This window comes from Falco punctatus (genome assembly GCF_963210335.1).
Source record: "Falco punctatus genome assembly, chromosome: 6".
Taxonomy (NCBI): Eukaryota; Metazoa; Chordata; class Aves; order Falconiformes; family Falconidae; genus Falco; species Falco punctatus.
This window is the reverse complement of record NC_137585.1, coordinates 64,361,680-64,378,198: the sequence shown is the minus strand read 5'-3', so window position 1 is coordinate 64,378,198 and position 16,519 is coordinate 64,361,680. Positions and strand designations below refer to the sequence as shown.

Sequence of the window (16,519 nt, the reverse complement as noted above, 5' to 3'; positions counted from 1 at the left end):
GTACAACCCCAGGAGATGGCATGTTGGCTTGGTGAGATGGGAGGAAGGCAAGGCACAGTCGTGTTCTGCAGCTCAGGGAGTAGTGCGTGTTGTTGGTATCCCAGACTTGTAAGAGAAGGAAAGGATGGGGAGAAATGAAGCTTGTGCTGGGCTCCAGGTCAGAATGTTGCCCTGCAGAGAGCTGAATCAAAAAGAAAGGGAGTAAGTCTTTTAAGTCAGTGACACCTGCTTGCTCCACGGGAGCTCTGTAGCAGGAGGTGGGAGGGAGGAAAGGAGTCACCCATGGCTTCTCTGATGGCCCATGAGGTCAGTCTGCTGGCTCATGGGTAATTCTCCTGAAGTGCATTAAATTCAGACCACTGTCAAGATTGTTTCCTTAAAAACAGTGTGAACCCTCATTTTGAGAGATTGATGCAGGGTTGGGTTTTTTTAGCTCTTCCAGGGAAAACAGTTAGGAAAGGGTTAATGTGAGTACAAAACATTGTCGAGCACATGACTCCAGGAAGGGACAGGGGAACAGGGGTTATAAGGGGTTCTTGCAGATATCCTTGCAGATATCTTGCGGTTATCAAGGGGTACTTGAGATGAAGTATCAAACCTGATCTGCACAAAAGGTCACCTTCACTCATCCGCAAGATGGTCAGCACTCAGTGTTTTGGGACTGGAAGCCAGTGGAAGCCGATTGGTGATTCTTAACTGTATTGCTTCATCGTTACCTGGCACATCTCCTTCAGCATCATGCTGCATTGATTATGATAACCCAAGAAGTATTTCGGCATGTGACAGCGTGCGGTGCAGTTTGTACAAGAGGAAAGGTCTCCGATCAAAGCCCTTCAAGTTAGGAAAAACATGTTCAGGTAACCCAAAGTGCCTCATTTGTGCTAGCAGCTTGCTCTAAAATATAAGAAAGGCAGGTGTTCAGTGGTGTTAGCTCTGCGGAAGTAGCATTATATGGTAGACAAGGCTTTCCTGATGCCTCCGTGATAAATCCCATTCTCAGAAATTTATAACGCAGTTGCTACCCAAAGAGAGATTACTCCTGACCTAAAGTTTGGCAGGCCAAATCCTTTGTGCTTCTCGTGTCTTTGCTGCTAAGCCTCGCAGTTTGTGCTGGCTGAGATCTGAGGAGAGCAGAGCTGTAGGCGAGCTCCTGAATGCAGCAGAGCTGGGGGATGTAGGAGAGCTGTATTGTCACCCTTCTCCGTCCCTGATGTACGGCTGTCACCACAGGCACTTTGTCTCCTCTGTGATTATCTCCAGCATACAGACCAGGTATGATTTTGCATTTGGTAGAGCTGTGTGGAATAGCTGGTTTTGATTTTTTTTTCATCTAAGATAACTGATTGCCCTCTGACTCTGAGGCAGCAAAAGCTCATCTGCAGCCTGGTCTGGGCGTGGGGTACATATTAAAGAGCTGGAACCAACGCTTGTTTGAAAATTCAGTTCTCACTAACTGTTGTTGACTTCACACCCATCTGGTCAAGGAATCTGACCCGTTTTGGCAGCTCCCCTTCTTAAATGGCCAGGTGCCTTCACTTTTATAGGCAGATTTTATAGGGTTTGGGAATCCATCTTCCCCTGCCCTCCCCAAGCTGCAGTACTTTCAGAAGGACTCAGTGTTCACTAAACTTTTGTCCATTATAGTGAATAGGAAGCATTGTTTCTTGGGTCTTAAATTAACTAGTCCTCCAGGATCCTGGATAGAAGCAGGGAGAGGGCCACACACTCCCACCTTGCTCCCCTCCCTCGTCTCTTTCTCCATCCCTTTTACTCTTTCAGTTTCTTAAAGGATGCTTTTTACAACCTATGTGCATCTCCTTGTCTTTTGAGTTCTGATATATAGCTGCCTTTACGCTTGGTTTATATCTTGATACCAGGAATAGAATGTTCTGTAGTAAAAGGAAAAGATGCAAAGGACTGCAAAAATAAAAAGAAATCTTTGCTGCTGTTGAAGTACATGACTACAGTATTCACAGTGTTGTGCTAAAACTAGGCATTAAAAAAAAAACCCAAACCCTGCTTGCAGAGTTGTAAAATAAATGTGGCTTGAACTGTGGCATGTTTTTTTGACTCCATTTATACACTATTGTTTCTAACTGATTATTTATATTCTGGTAGCAGCAAGACTCCCCAACTACCATGGGAGCCCACTGCTGAAGACCTCGGGTCCCACCATTTATCACAGGCACATCTGAAGCTTTCATTGTTGCCCTCCCAGTTTCACTGTTTGACAGCCTAAACTGCAGCCATAAAACAGGACACAGTAGTTAAGCAGCGTCGAGTTAGACATGAGGGAACATTGCTTAATAAATCATGCTTTGTACAGTAGCAAAACTCTGTAAACTTCAGGGCGAGCATTAAATGAGCAGCAGTATAGTTCCCCCGTGGTGGAAGAGAAGCATAGGTCTGATCTGATGCTGTGCGCATCCCATCACTTTCTGCTACTTTATTACTCATCATCTGCATTGTTAATTTTTACTGGTTCATTTTAGATTTTAAAGCTGAAGCTTTCTGGTGTGAATTTATACAAGTAATAATGTACACTCTCTGCACAGCCTAGGAATATGAGGAAAACCCTTTTGTTAATCACTTCTCCAGGGAGATTTTCCGTAATTTTCCCTCGGAGAGTTTTCTAGAGTTGCTGCTCTATTCTGCCCATCCGACAAGATTCACAGCAGGAGGTGGAGATTTTCCTCACCTTGTTTCCAATCTCCCTGTTCTTTTCTTTTCCATTTAACCTCTCAGGTCTCATGGACATTTCTTAGTCTAAGAAGATGGTAGCATAAAATGCAGCAAATGAAACTAATGAGTCTCAAACAAGCTGTTTCCCACTTACATGAGTGAGGCCAAATGAAGCAGTGAGATGCTGGAAGTGGAAGGCAGGGTTATCAGTTGCCAGGGGGCAGAAACAGTGCCCGGGAGGACAGAGTAGCTATGACCGTGTCTTATAAGAGGAGTAGGAGTTGCAGGAGAACAGACGTTGTGGTGTTTCCTTGCTTGTCAGGGTGGCTGCATCTGTAAACTCCAAAACCAGAATGTTCGTGTCACATCTGTAGTTGTTTGCAAGTGGGAAAGTACATTCAGTCTGCTTATTTGGTCAGAACGACACTGTAGAGCAGTGATGAAAATAGTGCATTTTTCCAGGTCTGGTGAGATTTCAGTGGGGACTGTGTTGTTCTCTTGCTCTGTTTAGGTCTTGATCCATGGCTTGCTCTCTCCCTGCATTTCTTCCCACTTATTTCAGCAGTTCTCACATTAGTTCCTTGGATGGATTTGTGGTGTTAGGTGAAAACGTTTTGCCCACTGATCAGCTTTCATCAGGTTCAAACTGAGCAGTGACCTCTTGATATTTTCTCATGGAAGGAAATGGTTTTGCAGGGAATGCCAGCTGCTGAGATCTTGCATTGAGGCTCCGCTGCTTGTATGAGCAGATTGTGTCCTGTATCACGAGCCTTCATCCCTTCCTCTTCCCTTCCCCATATCCCAGTGAAATAGAGACTGCATCTTCAATGTATAATGCGTGAACATGATGCAGGGCTCAGAGAAATACCACAAAGACATCCGTGCATCTACACAGACATCATGACTTCATTTTTTTAATTATTTCATCCAGCAGTGTGAGTGCTAGCACCTATTTTCCTGCTTCCTTTGGGTTTTCATACAGCCACGCACTCTCGAAGTGCAGCAGGTTTATTACTAGAGACAAGATTGATCCAAATGCTGTGTCTCAGCCTCGATGCCTTTCCCATCACAAAGTTCAATTACTGTTTCAATTACACTGCAAGCCCTTGATGAACATTCATTAGTGGGAAGTTCCCTGTAGTCATCTAGCTGTGCACAGTCAAACACTGCTGCCGTAAGCAGGAGGCAAAGATGCTGTAACAGATGCAAAGGCAAGGATGCTGCAGGGGAAGCTGCTGATGCTTTGGTCTCTTTTATTAGAAGATCATCTCATGCTGGTGCTGGAGATACGGGTTCTAGGATGGAAATGGCAGGAGGGAGTGAAGCTGCTGGCCAGGCTGTACTGGCACAGATGGACTTGAATTGGAGTAATTAAATGGTGTCTTGACTCAGGACCCAGAGTTGTTTTCAAAAGAACTGAAAGCCAGTGGGAATATTTCCATTTGCTGCAGTGGGCTTTGAGTGTGACCCACATAAAGCAAGACAGGAGAATGTCTTGTAAAGGAGGCATAATAACCAAACTGCAAGAGATTTACTTTAAGCAGAGATTCTCAGTGGGCTTCGGAGTCAGTATTGTGCCAGAGGTATCAGTGCATCTGTCCCACTTGGGGTTTTTGTACTGCCTCTCCCTTGCTGGGTGATCAGCTCATGTTTCATGTGCAGTGAAGAGCCCTAGGAGAATCCATGGCACATCTAGACAGAAAAGTGGCCATCTCCCACCCTTAAAATCAGTGACTTGAGGGCAGAACGACACAAAAAAGCTTTGGGGGACATCGGGGCATGAAGGCTTGTCACGTCAGCTACCATCCTGTTAAAGCCCATATACACTCTCTTACCATTAAAGAGCAAGCACCCAGCAAGTTGCTGCTAACTGGCTTGTGCAACTCTACAACAAAGCTAGAGGTCAGTCAGGCCATCTTGCTGGGGAAGGTCGTGCGTGTTTAACCTTACTGGCTTTTGCCTTCTTCACTGCGCACCCGTAGAGTGCTCTTAATGGGGATTTTCTCTGGAATCACGTTGCACTGTGAATGCAACAGCCTTATCATTGCTGTCTGTGCAAAACTGAAGATGAAATGATGCCTGATTTTGATGCAGGGAAGCAGATTTATTTTCACGTGTTCCATCATTTGCTTCCCTTGGTTCATGATGAATGCTTGAATGGCTCTGAGCTTGGTATTCCCGTGTCTAAATTACGTTATAAATTTGTGTTTATAGGTTTACAGATGCCCTCCCCAGAGTACATAGTTGATGTAGAGTCTATGGACATTTTCCCCGTGGGCTGGTGTGAAGCGAATGCTTATAACCTAACTCCACCACACAAAGCTGTTTGTAAGTACATGGAAACCCCCAGCAGCATAGATATTACTTCAGCAGATATACCAGAGAGTTTGTCTTACGTTTCTAATCCTATTCTTGAAACTACCAACCTAACTAAACTAGCAGCCTAGTAGTTAACTAGGCTGTAAATGTACTGTAATAAATAGTAATCAATCTCATTAGTGACCAGACGCTGCAGCACTGGTTTTATGCAATTTGTATTTGTCTGTGTGATCAGCCCCTCTAAAAATGAAGTTGTTGGTGCTGGGAAGGGGTGGTAGGTGGTTTGGGATTGCAGAGTTCTGGGTTTGTGATGGCGTTGCCAGAATGAAACCAGGTTTCGTTGCGCTGAAGCAGGTTCATTTGGGCAGCTGAGTGAATTAGGGGGACACGACCTCAAATTGGAAAAAAACCCCATAAAATACAGGGTGGAATTGACATAAAGAGGCCATCTAGGTGCTCCCCCTCCAAACTGGGATCTGCTCCATCTAAATTGAGAAATGTTTGCTGGCCTTCTCTGGTGGCATTTCTGCCCCTTCCCAGGGTATCTATCCCATTATTTCACTGCCCTTATCAGCCCAGAGATTTCCCTAGTGTTTAATTTAAATCTCTCCCAGCACAAGTAAGCCCATAGTGTTTTGTCCTCCCTCCAGTGTGTATTAAGATGAATTTCTTCCCTTTCCATTTGCATTTGAAGGCAGTTCATGAGTGCTCAGTGGCTTGGTGGTGTTCTCCTGTTCCTCGCAGAAGCTATCCAACCCCAATCTTAAGCCACCAGATGAAAAATTAGCCTCACTGTTTATATTAATTAACATCTGAAAGGCAAATTTTAAAATGTGTCAACCCTTTTGAAGAGTTAAATATGCTTAAGTTAAAAATCAGGCAGCCGGGGCCTAATTTGAGAGAATACTGCTATGGCAACATTATGCAGCCTTATTGCAATTTATAGCTAGGGATAAATTATGCTGAAGGTAATCATGCTTGTAAAATGTAATCTTATCCATATGTGTTTCTGTATGGAAAAATATTTGTGTTTTTATTTTAATTTTTTTTTGTACTGATCCCATAAAACACAGTATTAGCATTCCAGAGGAAAGATTAAATGTATTATTACATCTTTAAAGTAGGTTTTAATGATGTAGTGACTTACTTAAAAAATACCAAGAAAAGATGGCGATAGTAATTAAGTACCATTTCATTGTGTTACAAGTCATTTTATAGTCAGTGCATTTATACAGCTTTTTATGCATTATGGGTATACTTTATAGGATAGAAGGGTACAAAACTATTTTTTTCTTCCTTGCTTCATTTTTGCAGTGCGAAGGAAGAGAAGAATTGCAGTTGTACAACCCGAAAAGCAGTAAGTTTTTGTTACTTAAGGTGATGTTTTTACAGGGATGCATCAGGTCTTCCAGGGGAGATAATACACAGCAGCTAAATGACTTTGCAAACTCCTGCCCAGATACTGCAGCACAGTCAACAAGAGGATTCTTTTAAATCTAAAATATTTGTGAGCATATTAGAAAGTCTTTGTAATAGAATTTTTTCACTGGTTGGAAACTGCATGGCCAGTGTTTGATGGTCAGTAAGAGATGCTTATGAAAGACGGACATGTGCCAGGACGGCTTTTCCCTATCTACCCCTTGCAGTTTCTAGAAACAAGAATTTAAGGGATTTAAGTGTGAATATTTGCAGCCTGAAGGGCTAAAGCTCACAGACCAGAGTATATTTTTGGAGGAGGGATGGAGCTGGCTCCTTCTTCTGCAATATGCTGGCCCTAGGCTGTGGTAAACCATATGGAAGTGGGGTTGCATTTGAGGTATCTCCTCCATTCCTCAGTCCAGGCAGGTGCTGGTGTGTCTCTGGGTCCAGCCTGAAAGCTGGTTCTGCCCCTTTGTCCTGCCTGACACTATGAAATAACACTGAATTGCTGTTTTAACAGGTTACCTTCCACAGTGCCTGTTGAGAAAATACCTCATGACCTCTGCCCCGTTCCTCAGCCAGACACAACAGGTAAGGCTGCTGGGCACTAGCAGCATCCTTATTTCAAGGACCCGTTGCCTGTGTGGAGGGGGATGACCACCAAAAGGGAGCAAGTGTGTTGTACGGGTGGGGAGATGGAACCTCATCCCCCATGGGGTGTGAGGCAGTGTGGACCCACCAACAGTGTGAGGAGTCTCTGATGTACAGCATGTGAGGGTGTGAGCCTACATGTGTGAATACTGTGTCTTGCTGGGGTTATCCGAGTTCCCCTGCAGCTTGTCCAGCTTGTCCATTTCAGCTAATGATGTTGGGGCCAGGCTAATGAAGCCCTGGTAGAGATGGATGCGACTTTTTAATTGGCATCAATGAAGTTGCTTACACCAGGACTGAATGGGTCCTGGTGTTAGCAGCCATGCCCACACAGTCCTGATGCTACTTCTGCTAAAGGCAAATTTTTCTCCCCTTTAGCAATGGCAGGAGACTCTGAGTGCAGTATTCATCTAGTTAATTGTGTAGACCCAGCAGGAGGGGCAGCATTTAACTCACTTTATTTCAGCAGATGGCAGGACACACATTGGCATCCAAGCCAACATTCCAGGGCCCTTTTACAATCAAATGGGGAGAAATAGGCTCTTCCTGGGTATGATAACCAAAAAGTGGATAACCACTTGGATGGCATATGAGCTGCATCTAGAAGTACCCACTTCTCTCCATGGGCTGTAAAGGAGCCCAGAGTAATTAACCCAGACAAAGAAAGTTGCTCTGTAGACCCGTGTTGGGTCAGGGGAATGGCACCGCCATGCTTACTGGGTAGGACGGTAGCTGAGGAGGTGTTTGTAGACCTCTCCACTTGAATGCTCTCCCTGAGCTGATTCCGTATCTGTGAGAGGCAGCTAATATATTCATTTTCTGGAAAGCTGCAACCGAGTCACTCACATCCGTTTGCAATGTGAGTTGCAAAAGAGCCTTGGGTCACGTTATGAATGAAATCCTTTTGCGATTCTTCTTTCAGTAGGGTGTGCAGCCAAATCAGTTGCTGTTAAAAGCACTTGCTTTTCCTGTGTGGGATGGATTTGAGCAGCAGAGACTTCTCTACCTTCTATGTCAGGGTTTTGGGCCTCCTTTACTCTTCTCCCCTTCTTCCCACATCTAGGAGGAAGAAGAAGGGCCCTTGATTTATTATACAGAAGTGCTGCACACACATCAATACTACTTTCTCCTTGCAGGCACCATCAATGGGAGATACTGCTGCCCCCAGCTCTACATCAACCACCGCTGCTTCTCAGGTCCATATTTAAACAAAGGCAGAATAGCAGAGCTACCTCAGTCTGTCGGACCTGGCAAGTGCGTGCTGGTCCTCAAAGAGGTATGGCTCAGCTATCTTTTGGGGGCATTTCAGGGGACATCATGTGTTGCTAGGCCCAGAATTTGAAAAGAATGCACCTAAAATTGTCCTGGAGCTCTGTAGTAGTTTTCATAAATCAGAAATGCAAGATGGGAAGAGGGGGTAGGTATATTTGTGTGGTTTTCGATGGGAGAGGTGATGTTTTTGAGACATGGGGAGTTCTGTTGGTTGGGAGCAAGTTTTGTCTAACTGTGTGCAAGAGAATTCATGTTCCGACCAGAGCGATCCCCAGTGAGGGCCTTTGTGGGTGTTGCCATCAACCTGTTTCTCAGCACCCACGACGCTGTTGGGCCAGCAGATTCAGTGTGGGTGACACCTTTATGTGATCATGGTCCAATGGGGCCCAAGCCATCGAGATCTAAAGAGAATAGGACAGAAAGTCAAGCAGGGGTGTGTGCGATGTGCTGAGTGAAAGCTGTGGTGTGCCTAGCTCTTGATGAATGTGAATGGGTTAATCCCACACAGCAGGGATGACAGAGCACCACCATCTATTCACTTCATCCTGATCCCATCAGTGCTTGCATTGGGCCAAATCCAGAGTATTGAGCGCTTGCTGTTGACCTCGGAGAAAAGCTAGCTTGTCTGAAAAAATGCACAAGTACTTTCCACAAAGATTTTGGCCTATATACATATGAAAGGCAAGGTGACTGCAAGTGGCAGAGGACAGCAAGATGGTACTGTTAGATAAGCATGGTGCCTATGGTGCCTTGGACACCATTGTTTGACTTGGGCCTTCTAGAAATCCAGATCTTCCAGCTTTCAGGTCTGTACTATATGAATCCCCCTTGACGTGGTTGCAGGGGCATGTCTGAGCTCCCTCTGCCCTTGCTGGAAAAGCATGGGAACTTCTAGGTGTTCATTTATCAGATGTATTGACAAGGTCATCAGTGCCCAGCTCAGGTTGTTTGCAGTTGTCTGAAATGAGATGAATCGCAGCCCTTAACAGAAACACCTAAAAGATGAGGTTCCTCCCAAATCGCCCACCAGTTTTGAAAAAAACTCTGTACTCTACTGTAGAGTGACTCTTGTATCCCCATTGGCTTCCTCATCACCTATGTGCACTGCTTTATACACAACAGCACTGCTGGTGGTCTCACATGGTTAAAAGCTGCGCCATGAAGAGAGCCCAGTAACCCAGCTGCCCGTGCAGGTGGGACACTTGGGTCTCAAGGAAGCTAGTCAGAAATAACCCTCAGCACAAAACAGCATAAAGTGGTTGCAGAGCAAAAGTTGACAGCTGCCACGTTTGAAACCAAGTCCATAGCGGCTTGCTGATGTGGAGCGTTAGCAATCTGCTGCTGCTTGGGAAAAAGGCAATGAAAAAGCAACATGGGGGAAACATGAGGCTTGCAGAGTCAGTACTTATGCTAATGTTTCTTCCTCCTCTCCTCCTGGAATTTGGATTTTGAAAACATGAGCAGTGCAAAGCTTCTGTCAGGTCCTCCCCTAGTATCTTAGGGCTTTGCTGCAGAGACTAATACCACCTTCTCCAAATTCCTCAAGAATTTGACCAATTACCAACTGTGGAAACCAACCTGAGTTTCCTGCAGAAAGCCTATTCTCTTTTGCTCTGCCTCCTTACAGAATTGCTTGCTGAAGGAGTAAATAGCAGTGTCAGTGAGGCATGGGCATCTTGCTTTTGGAGACATGAATGACTTCCTAAGGAGCAGGACAATGGCAATGGCCCAGCATTGGTCAGCGTTACTTTGCAGATAAATTCAAGCTCATTCTGACCACAGTGACCAAGTCCAAATTTTGGAAAGGGTAAAGGGAAGACACTCAGGGTGTTGCTGTAGGGGAGGTACACCTGGTTCCTATCAGCGGCTGCATAGATGAGAGAGGTGTTAGCAGCTCAGAGAACCATGGGCAGGGGGGAAGAGAAGGGTGCCCAGTATGTGGAGGATGCAACAAGTGGCAAAGAAGACATCCCTGCATCAAGATGAAGATCTGTAGTAGCTGCCAGAGCACCCAGAAGGACTGCAGAGCTGAGTGGTGAGAAGACTGCAGGAGATACTTCCTCCAGCCCAAGACCACAGCCACAAGGCTTTGTACAGCTGAAGAGCTCACAAGGGTCCTCGTCTCTCTGGACCCAGTCACAGTGCTGAGCTTGATGCCTTAGTCTTGCTTTACACCCAATGATGATGTGGCCGCAGGAATGCAAATGCATTGTAATTATCTCTCTCTCACTATATAGGAAAATTGCAGGCCATTGTAAATTATGCATCAGCATAACTTGTCTGGAATAGATAAATTATACATGGGCTTTACTTTGGCAACACACAGGGGAGGGTGGGAAAGACAACTGAAAACAACAGCTACAAAGGAACAGTGGAGTCAGTAGTGGTCTGGTGAGAGCTTTTTAAATCACCCGGGTCTCCAGCCATAAGTCACAGCCTTCAGAGATGCTCAAGTTAAAAGTCTGTGCCAGTCACCAGCCAGTTCACAGTGGGCAGCAGGCTCTGTGACAGAGCTGCTGCTGTGTTTGGCACCAATGGAAACCCTACTCTAAAAACAGCTGAACAACCAAACCTTGCCCCATTTTCCAGCCTGGATTGCCTAAGGCAAGAAGAGAGCAGATGTCCTCTCCCCACTAGCACCAGGTGATAGGAGACCTTGCTCCTGGCTGGGTGCTGAGGGAGGTAGCTCCCCATCCTCTAGCTTCCTCCACAGTCAACCATGAGGGTTGTATCAAAAAATGCAGCACAACTGTACTTCATGACGCTTCTCAGCATCAGTCCTTCCTTTCCTCCATCACTAGTGCAGTGAAGCATCATCCTGGATCCAGCTCCAAACAAACTGGTGCTACTCACCTGCATGCTAATGGTGAGGTAGCTGTGGATCAGTACTGGTTGCTTCCGGGTTAAACAAGGTTAGGAGATACCCTCGTAGTGTGGAGTAGGAGCATCTTCTTCCGTCTGAGTAGTGTGGGCTGTTCTCACCTGGGGTGTTGGGAGAGAACCAGCTCGGATAGCCTTGCTTTTGTGCAGCACCTCTTTTCCAACAGAACAGGCATTTCTGCTGAGTTCTGCATTTTTACCGCATCCCCCGGCTTTCTGCACAATTGCTTTGTCCTCCTGTTGGGTTCAGAGGTTGTGAGCTCTGCACAGAGGAAACTGCTAAGGTGCCCCAGAACGGCAGCCCTTGAGCAAGATTCCCCAGCAAAACCATGAAAGCAATTGCAACTTACTTTGTTGTATGATCAAAAATAGTAATTTTAATTCTATGTGTGTGTGCATGTATCCTTGCATCCATGCAAAGCCTTAGGTGAGTGACAAGTAACTCTTGTGCTCTCTAGTGCCAAACTTATTTTTAAAGCCTAGCTCTTCACTATTCCTGGTGCCAGCACAAGTTTCTGCTGGGCCCAGTGGTTTATTGTGGTTTATTTCAGGCCAGCAGGCAAGTGAGGTGGTCATGCCTGTTTAATATCAGCTGCAAAACTTGTCTCATCCCTGAGATACTTGTTTGGAAAAGAAGTTGAAACTTGGAGCTGAACACAGTGGAGGCATCAACCATTGCCATCCAACAACTGCATCTTGGCTGAATAATAGTGACTGTGTAGTAGCTAAAATATGTAATAAATACTAGCTTAAAGTTAAATTAAAATAAACACATTGTCAGCTTTAGATTTAGTTGTTGGGTCAGAATATCTAAAAAATACTTCTGAACAGTTCTTCCATCTCTGCCAACAACTTACCATGGCAACGCTGCAAAACAAAATGAGGTGTCTTTTAAAGACTTCAGATATAACCCACCACTTTTAGGGAAATACGCTGTAAAGATTAGCCTCATTTCTTACTGCTTTTACTATTTTTAAGGAACTTTGCCCTTTCTCTTTTTAAAAAGAAAATGGACTTATAGGTAATGTGACTGACTGTCCAAGTGATGCAAACAGGAGAAATCAGCCAGCATTTGTGAAGGAAAGCTATCACACTCTGCAACTTGAATTTTTTGGAGCACAGCATGACTTCTTAGGAAAAATTTGCATAATTAAGCCGTAGTGCTCAGAAAATTAAGTTGCTTGTACTGAGCCTGAGATGTATTATTGAGCTGGGCTGATAGGGTTATTATTAGTGATCAGATGTGGTGCTGCAATGGCAGAAACCTCTATAGTCTGGAAAGGTACAAACTGCATTTCTGCAAGAGGGTTCACTAACGTCCTCCTCAAGACTGCTCAGTGGACTTCAGCTCATCTGTAGTAGTTCCTCCAACTTAGAATCTGGACATTGGTATTTTTGAAACGTCATGGACTATTGATAAGCATGTAAGCACTTAAATCTTGACTGTGACAAAAGCTCACTTTTAAATCTTTGCTCATCTAATCAAAGAATCCCAAAGAACTCTTTTTTTTCCCTTCTCTCTCTGTCCCACAGGCATGTCATTGTTCCAGGTAAAATACAATGACTGTTTACTGTCCCGACAGAGGCTAGCTTGGTAGTTAAGGTCTCTCCTGTTAAGTAGGAGATGTGGCATCATATCTCAGATAGAGGAGGGGAACTGAGTTTCTCCTTAAAAGGATGCTGATCATTGGGCTCTTGAACAGGAGAAGAGGTGTGATGGTATTTTGACCTGCACCTCATCAGTGATAATCTCCTGAGAAAGCTTCATGCAGGATCGGGACCGTTAACAAAGAGGGGTGGAGAGATGGGAAATGTGTGAATACACAAAAACTATGATGTGAAGAAAGGTGCTGAACTGCCCAGTGGCATCAGACACATCTAAACATGGACAGAAAAGGGCCCTTGTGCACCTGACAGTGGTGGTGCTGTGTGATCGTGCTCAGTGATGTGACTGCAGCCTACTTGCCTCTGAAAATCCGAAGTTCAGCAGTATCAAAATAAAACCTCATAGGTGCGTAGCAGCAAAGGCTGGTGGTGTCTGATCCACACCTCGTCTCCAGTGCACCACTGGCTGTACCCAAACCATTCCTGATGGAGAAGGCTGAAAAACTGAAAAGAACTACCTAAATATCAGACTGTCACACTCCAGCTAAAGGGAATTTAGCGAATCAGATCAAAATTTGACCAGTCTGATACGGGTGAAGTAACTTTCCATCTCCAGAGAAAGCTGACAACTGGAAACTTGGCAACTGGTCTCGGTTTCTTCACTGGTTTTCCTTTAATCAGAGTTAATTTTTCCACAAGAGCCAGTGTTCTTGTTTCTCCCTAGTGTTTAATAGTGTGTAATATGAAGCGATAATGTTAGAAGTTAACACTGTTAGCATGGTGATGGGCTTCTGCTGTAGGGTAACATGCCAAAACCAGTGACTTGAGATACACAAAGAGTGAAAGCCAGAGTTTTTAAAAAAACATCTTTTTTTCCCTTAAAGGGAAATGATTGTTCTTACAAAACATTTTTTTTTAAAACTAAGTTTAGAAGTTTACAAGAGTCCTGTTGATGACCAGCCAGCTTTGAGAAAAGTCCTGCTATTGTGGGTGTCTTTGCAGGGCTGGAGTTGATTAGGTGTCTGGGATAATGCCCAGACATGGCCATGCTGTTATTTGCAGGGTTGGGTTTTCTTGTCTTGCTCATTTCCCAACTGTTCTGACAACTCATAAACACACCATCGCCCTGATAAAGGAGCAGGACAGCACCGTTTGTGGGAGCTGGTCAGCAAAAGACACTTGCTTTCTGCTCCCAGCTTTGCCACTGGCAAGCAGAGTGGCTGTAGAAGTGTGCTTAAGGAGAGCTTTCCCAACAAGCTCCTGCGTGGGTATTAAATAATTCCCTGGATTTGCTGATGAAGAGGGAAACACATTTGATGAGTTGTGAATGAGGGTGGGAGCTACCCAGGCACTTGATGTGTGTTGAAGACCCACCTTTGGCTTCCCTACGTCGGGCCTCAGTGTCCCGTGTCGGAGTCCGGTGCCCCATCAGTTTGTGCGGTGAGAGGCAGGCAAGAGGAGATGCGGATGAGCCACTGGATGGGCTCACTCGGACGCTTGCTTTTGTTCTCTTGGGAATCACTGCAGCTTGGTAACTAGTATAGTGGGCTGTGTGATGAGATGGGAACCAGCTGGGAAGCTGTGGGTAAATCTGTGTTGTAGTTTCCCCCTGTGTGAGATAGGGAGTGTGCTCCTGCCCTTCCTCGTAGAGTGCTCTGAGGTGTACGGATGATCAGAGCTGCGTAAGACATTCCACATTGCTTTAGGTGTCTCTAATGGCACTTTTTGGAAGAGTGGTTTGAGTAATTGTTTCTAAGGGCCCAATGGTAAATCAGATTTTACTTCTAGGAAATAACCTAGCTGAATAACTCAAACTGCCATTTTACATGGTACTTTGCAGCATTAAGGGAAGCCCTTGCCTGAAAATGCTTAATCCTACAAGGTTTTCAAAATACTAGCAAATCCTCAGGTTGCTGGATTTAAAAAGACAAAAAAACAACTCAGAACTAACCAACCCCAACCCCACTCCCCACCATAAATACATTACTCTTTGCAATATGAGTTCGTTTTTCATTTCTGATGAACCACGTTCATGGGTGCTGGGGAAACTTAACGCTCATCATCCTGAAATAATTTGCAAGCTCCTCAAGAATTAAGAACAGGCGTTAGGTAAAGAGCTAAATTATATTAAAAACAGTGCAGGCTCACTGTGGGGTCATTCATGTGCATGCAATGCAGAGTGTTCAAACACATGGTCTGGTGCTTTTAAGAGATTTGGTTTTCTTCTGTTTATCTCCTTAGGCAAAGTGTAGACTATTAAAGCTTAGATTCCGTGAGCCAATAGTAAGAATCATTTTTATTCTGAGAGACTTAGGATTAAATGGATTGGCACATGTGTTTTGTTGTACAGAGTGGACGCACACTGGGTTTCAGGCACACGTCCTGCAAACTCTTTTTGTGTTGACTTCATTAATATTCTTTTAATACAGTCAAGGCACGCAGCATGCAGATGCTTAAGCATATTGCTGACCTCAAGTACATGAATTTCCCCTTTAGTGTTGAGTGTGTAATGGCACACACGACTTTGTGCCTGGTTGAGCTGTCGGAAGTATTTTCATTTTTTTTATTAAATTGAGCCACTGTGGTGGCAGCAAATAGAATCTGCTTTGGGTGGGAGGATCTGTCTCAAAGAAAAATTATGGATAAACAGGAGATATTTGGGGTTAGCTAGCAGCATTTAATGCTGTTACCGTATCAAAGTGATGTGTCATCTACAGTATGTTTGACACACTGATCCAATCTGGGACCAATTCTCATTGCATCTAACGCTTACCCTGTGCAGCTTTGTACCTAACTTGGCACCTGTAAGCTGCTCCTGCTTGTGCAACACCTGAGATCATGCTCAGTGTGGTGAGGGACTGCTTTTAAACCCGTCAGTGCTGTCGGTGTTGTTTCTCCATAGGTTCTCAGCATGGTGATCAATGCAGCTTACAAGCCAGGGAGTGTTTTACGAGAACTGCAGCTAGTGGAAGACCCTCAGTGGAATTTCCAAGAGGAAACACTTAAAGCAAAGTAAGTCTTCAGTGTGTGCTTTTTTATATGGGAGGCTTCAAAAAGGGAAATAACTGGGGGAGAAAAAGGAACAAAGGTTTTTTTCTGTTGTGAGAGTTTTACTCTTTCTAATTATCGTTTGCATCATTGGATCATTTGACTCATTCTATAGCAGCTTAAGAATTGAAATATTCACCTGAATGGTTCATTTCTATTGGCTTTCTCCAAGCAGCCATCCAGATTTTGATGAAAACTGCCATGTTTATTCAGTGAAGTCCTGAGTTTTATGATAAGCTGTTCCTATAAGCTTGGCTATTATTGAATTAACTCAATTCCTGGCTTTCTAAATGTAGGAGTATTACAGTTTTTAATATAGAGCCTGTCATTCTGATGCAGAAAAAACCTGGTGAGAACAAATGCCACACAAAAAAAGTGCAAACAAAACATAGCAGGGACACATTTTTGAGTATTTTTAAGACAAAATGCAAACAGATTTGAGATTCAGGTGGAGATCTGAGGCCTTTCTAGAATATATGTTTCAATTATCATGTAAACACCACCTAAGAAAACTGTACCTAGAAAATACTCAATTTCCCCTTCCAACTTTAAAATCTACCCATTTATCCCTTCTTTATGTAATGGGCACTACACTTAAGATGTATTTCAACAACCATTGTCTCTCTGAAAGAGGGGAGTCGCA

At 44.4% G+C, this 16,519-nt stretch overlaps 1 protein-coding gene across 3 annotated transcripts in view; it reads left to right on the top strand.

Moving 5' to 3' along the window:
- The window catches only part of SFMBT2 (Scm like with four mbt domains 2), a 117,507-nt gene that overhangs the window by 86,648 nt on the left and 14,340 nt on the right, over positions 1-16,519 (top strand). For all 3 annotated transcript variants that reach the window (XM_080394055.1, XM_080394054.1, XM_080394056.1), the window contains 5 exons: positions 4,897-5,010; positions 6,316-6,358; positions 6,941-7,011; positions 8,208-8,347; positions 15,731-15,840. In XM_080394055.1, the coding sequence (XP_080250181.1) occupies positions 4,897-5,010; positions 6,316-6,358; positions 6,941-7,011; positions 8,208-8,347; positions 15,731-15,840 (478 nt within the window). The remainder of the gene's footprint in view (positions 1-4,896; positions 5,011-6,315; positions 6,359-6,940; positions 7,012-8,207; positions 8,348-15,730; positions 15,841-16,519) is intronic.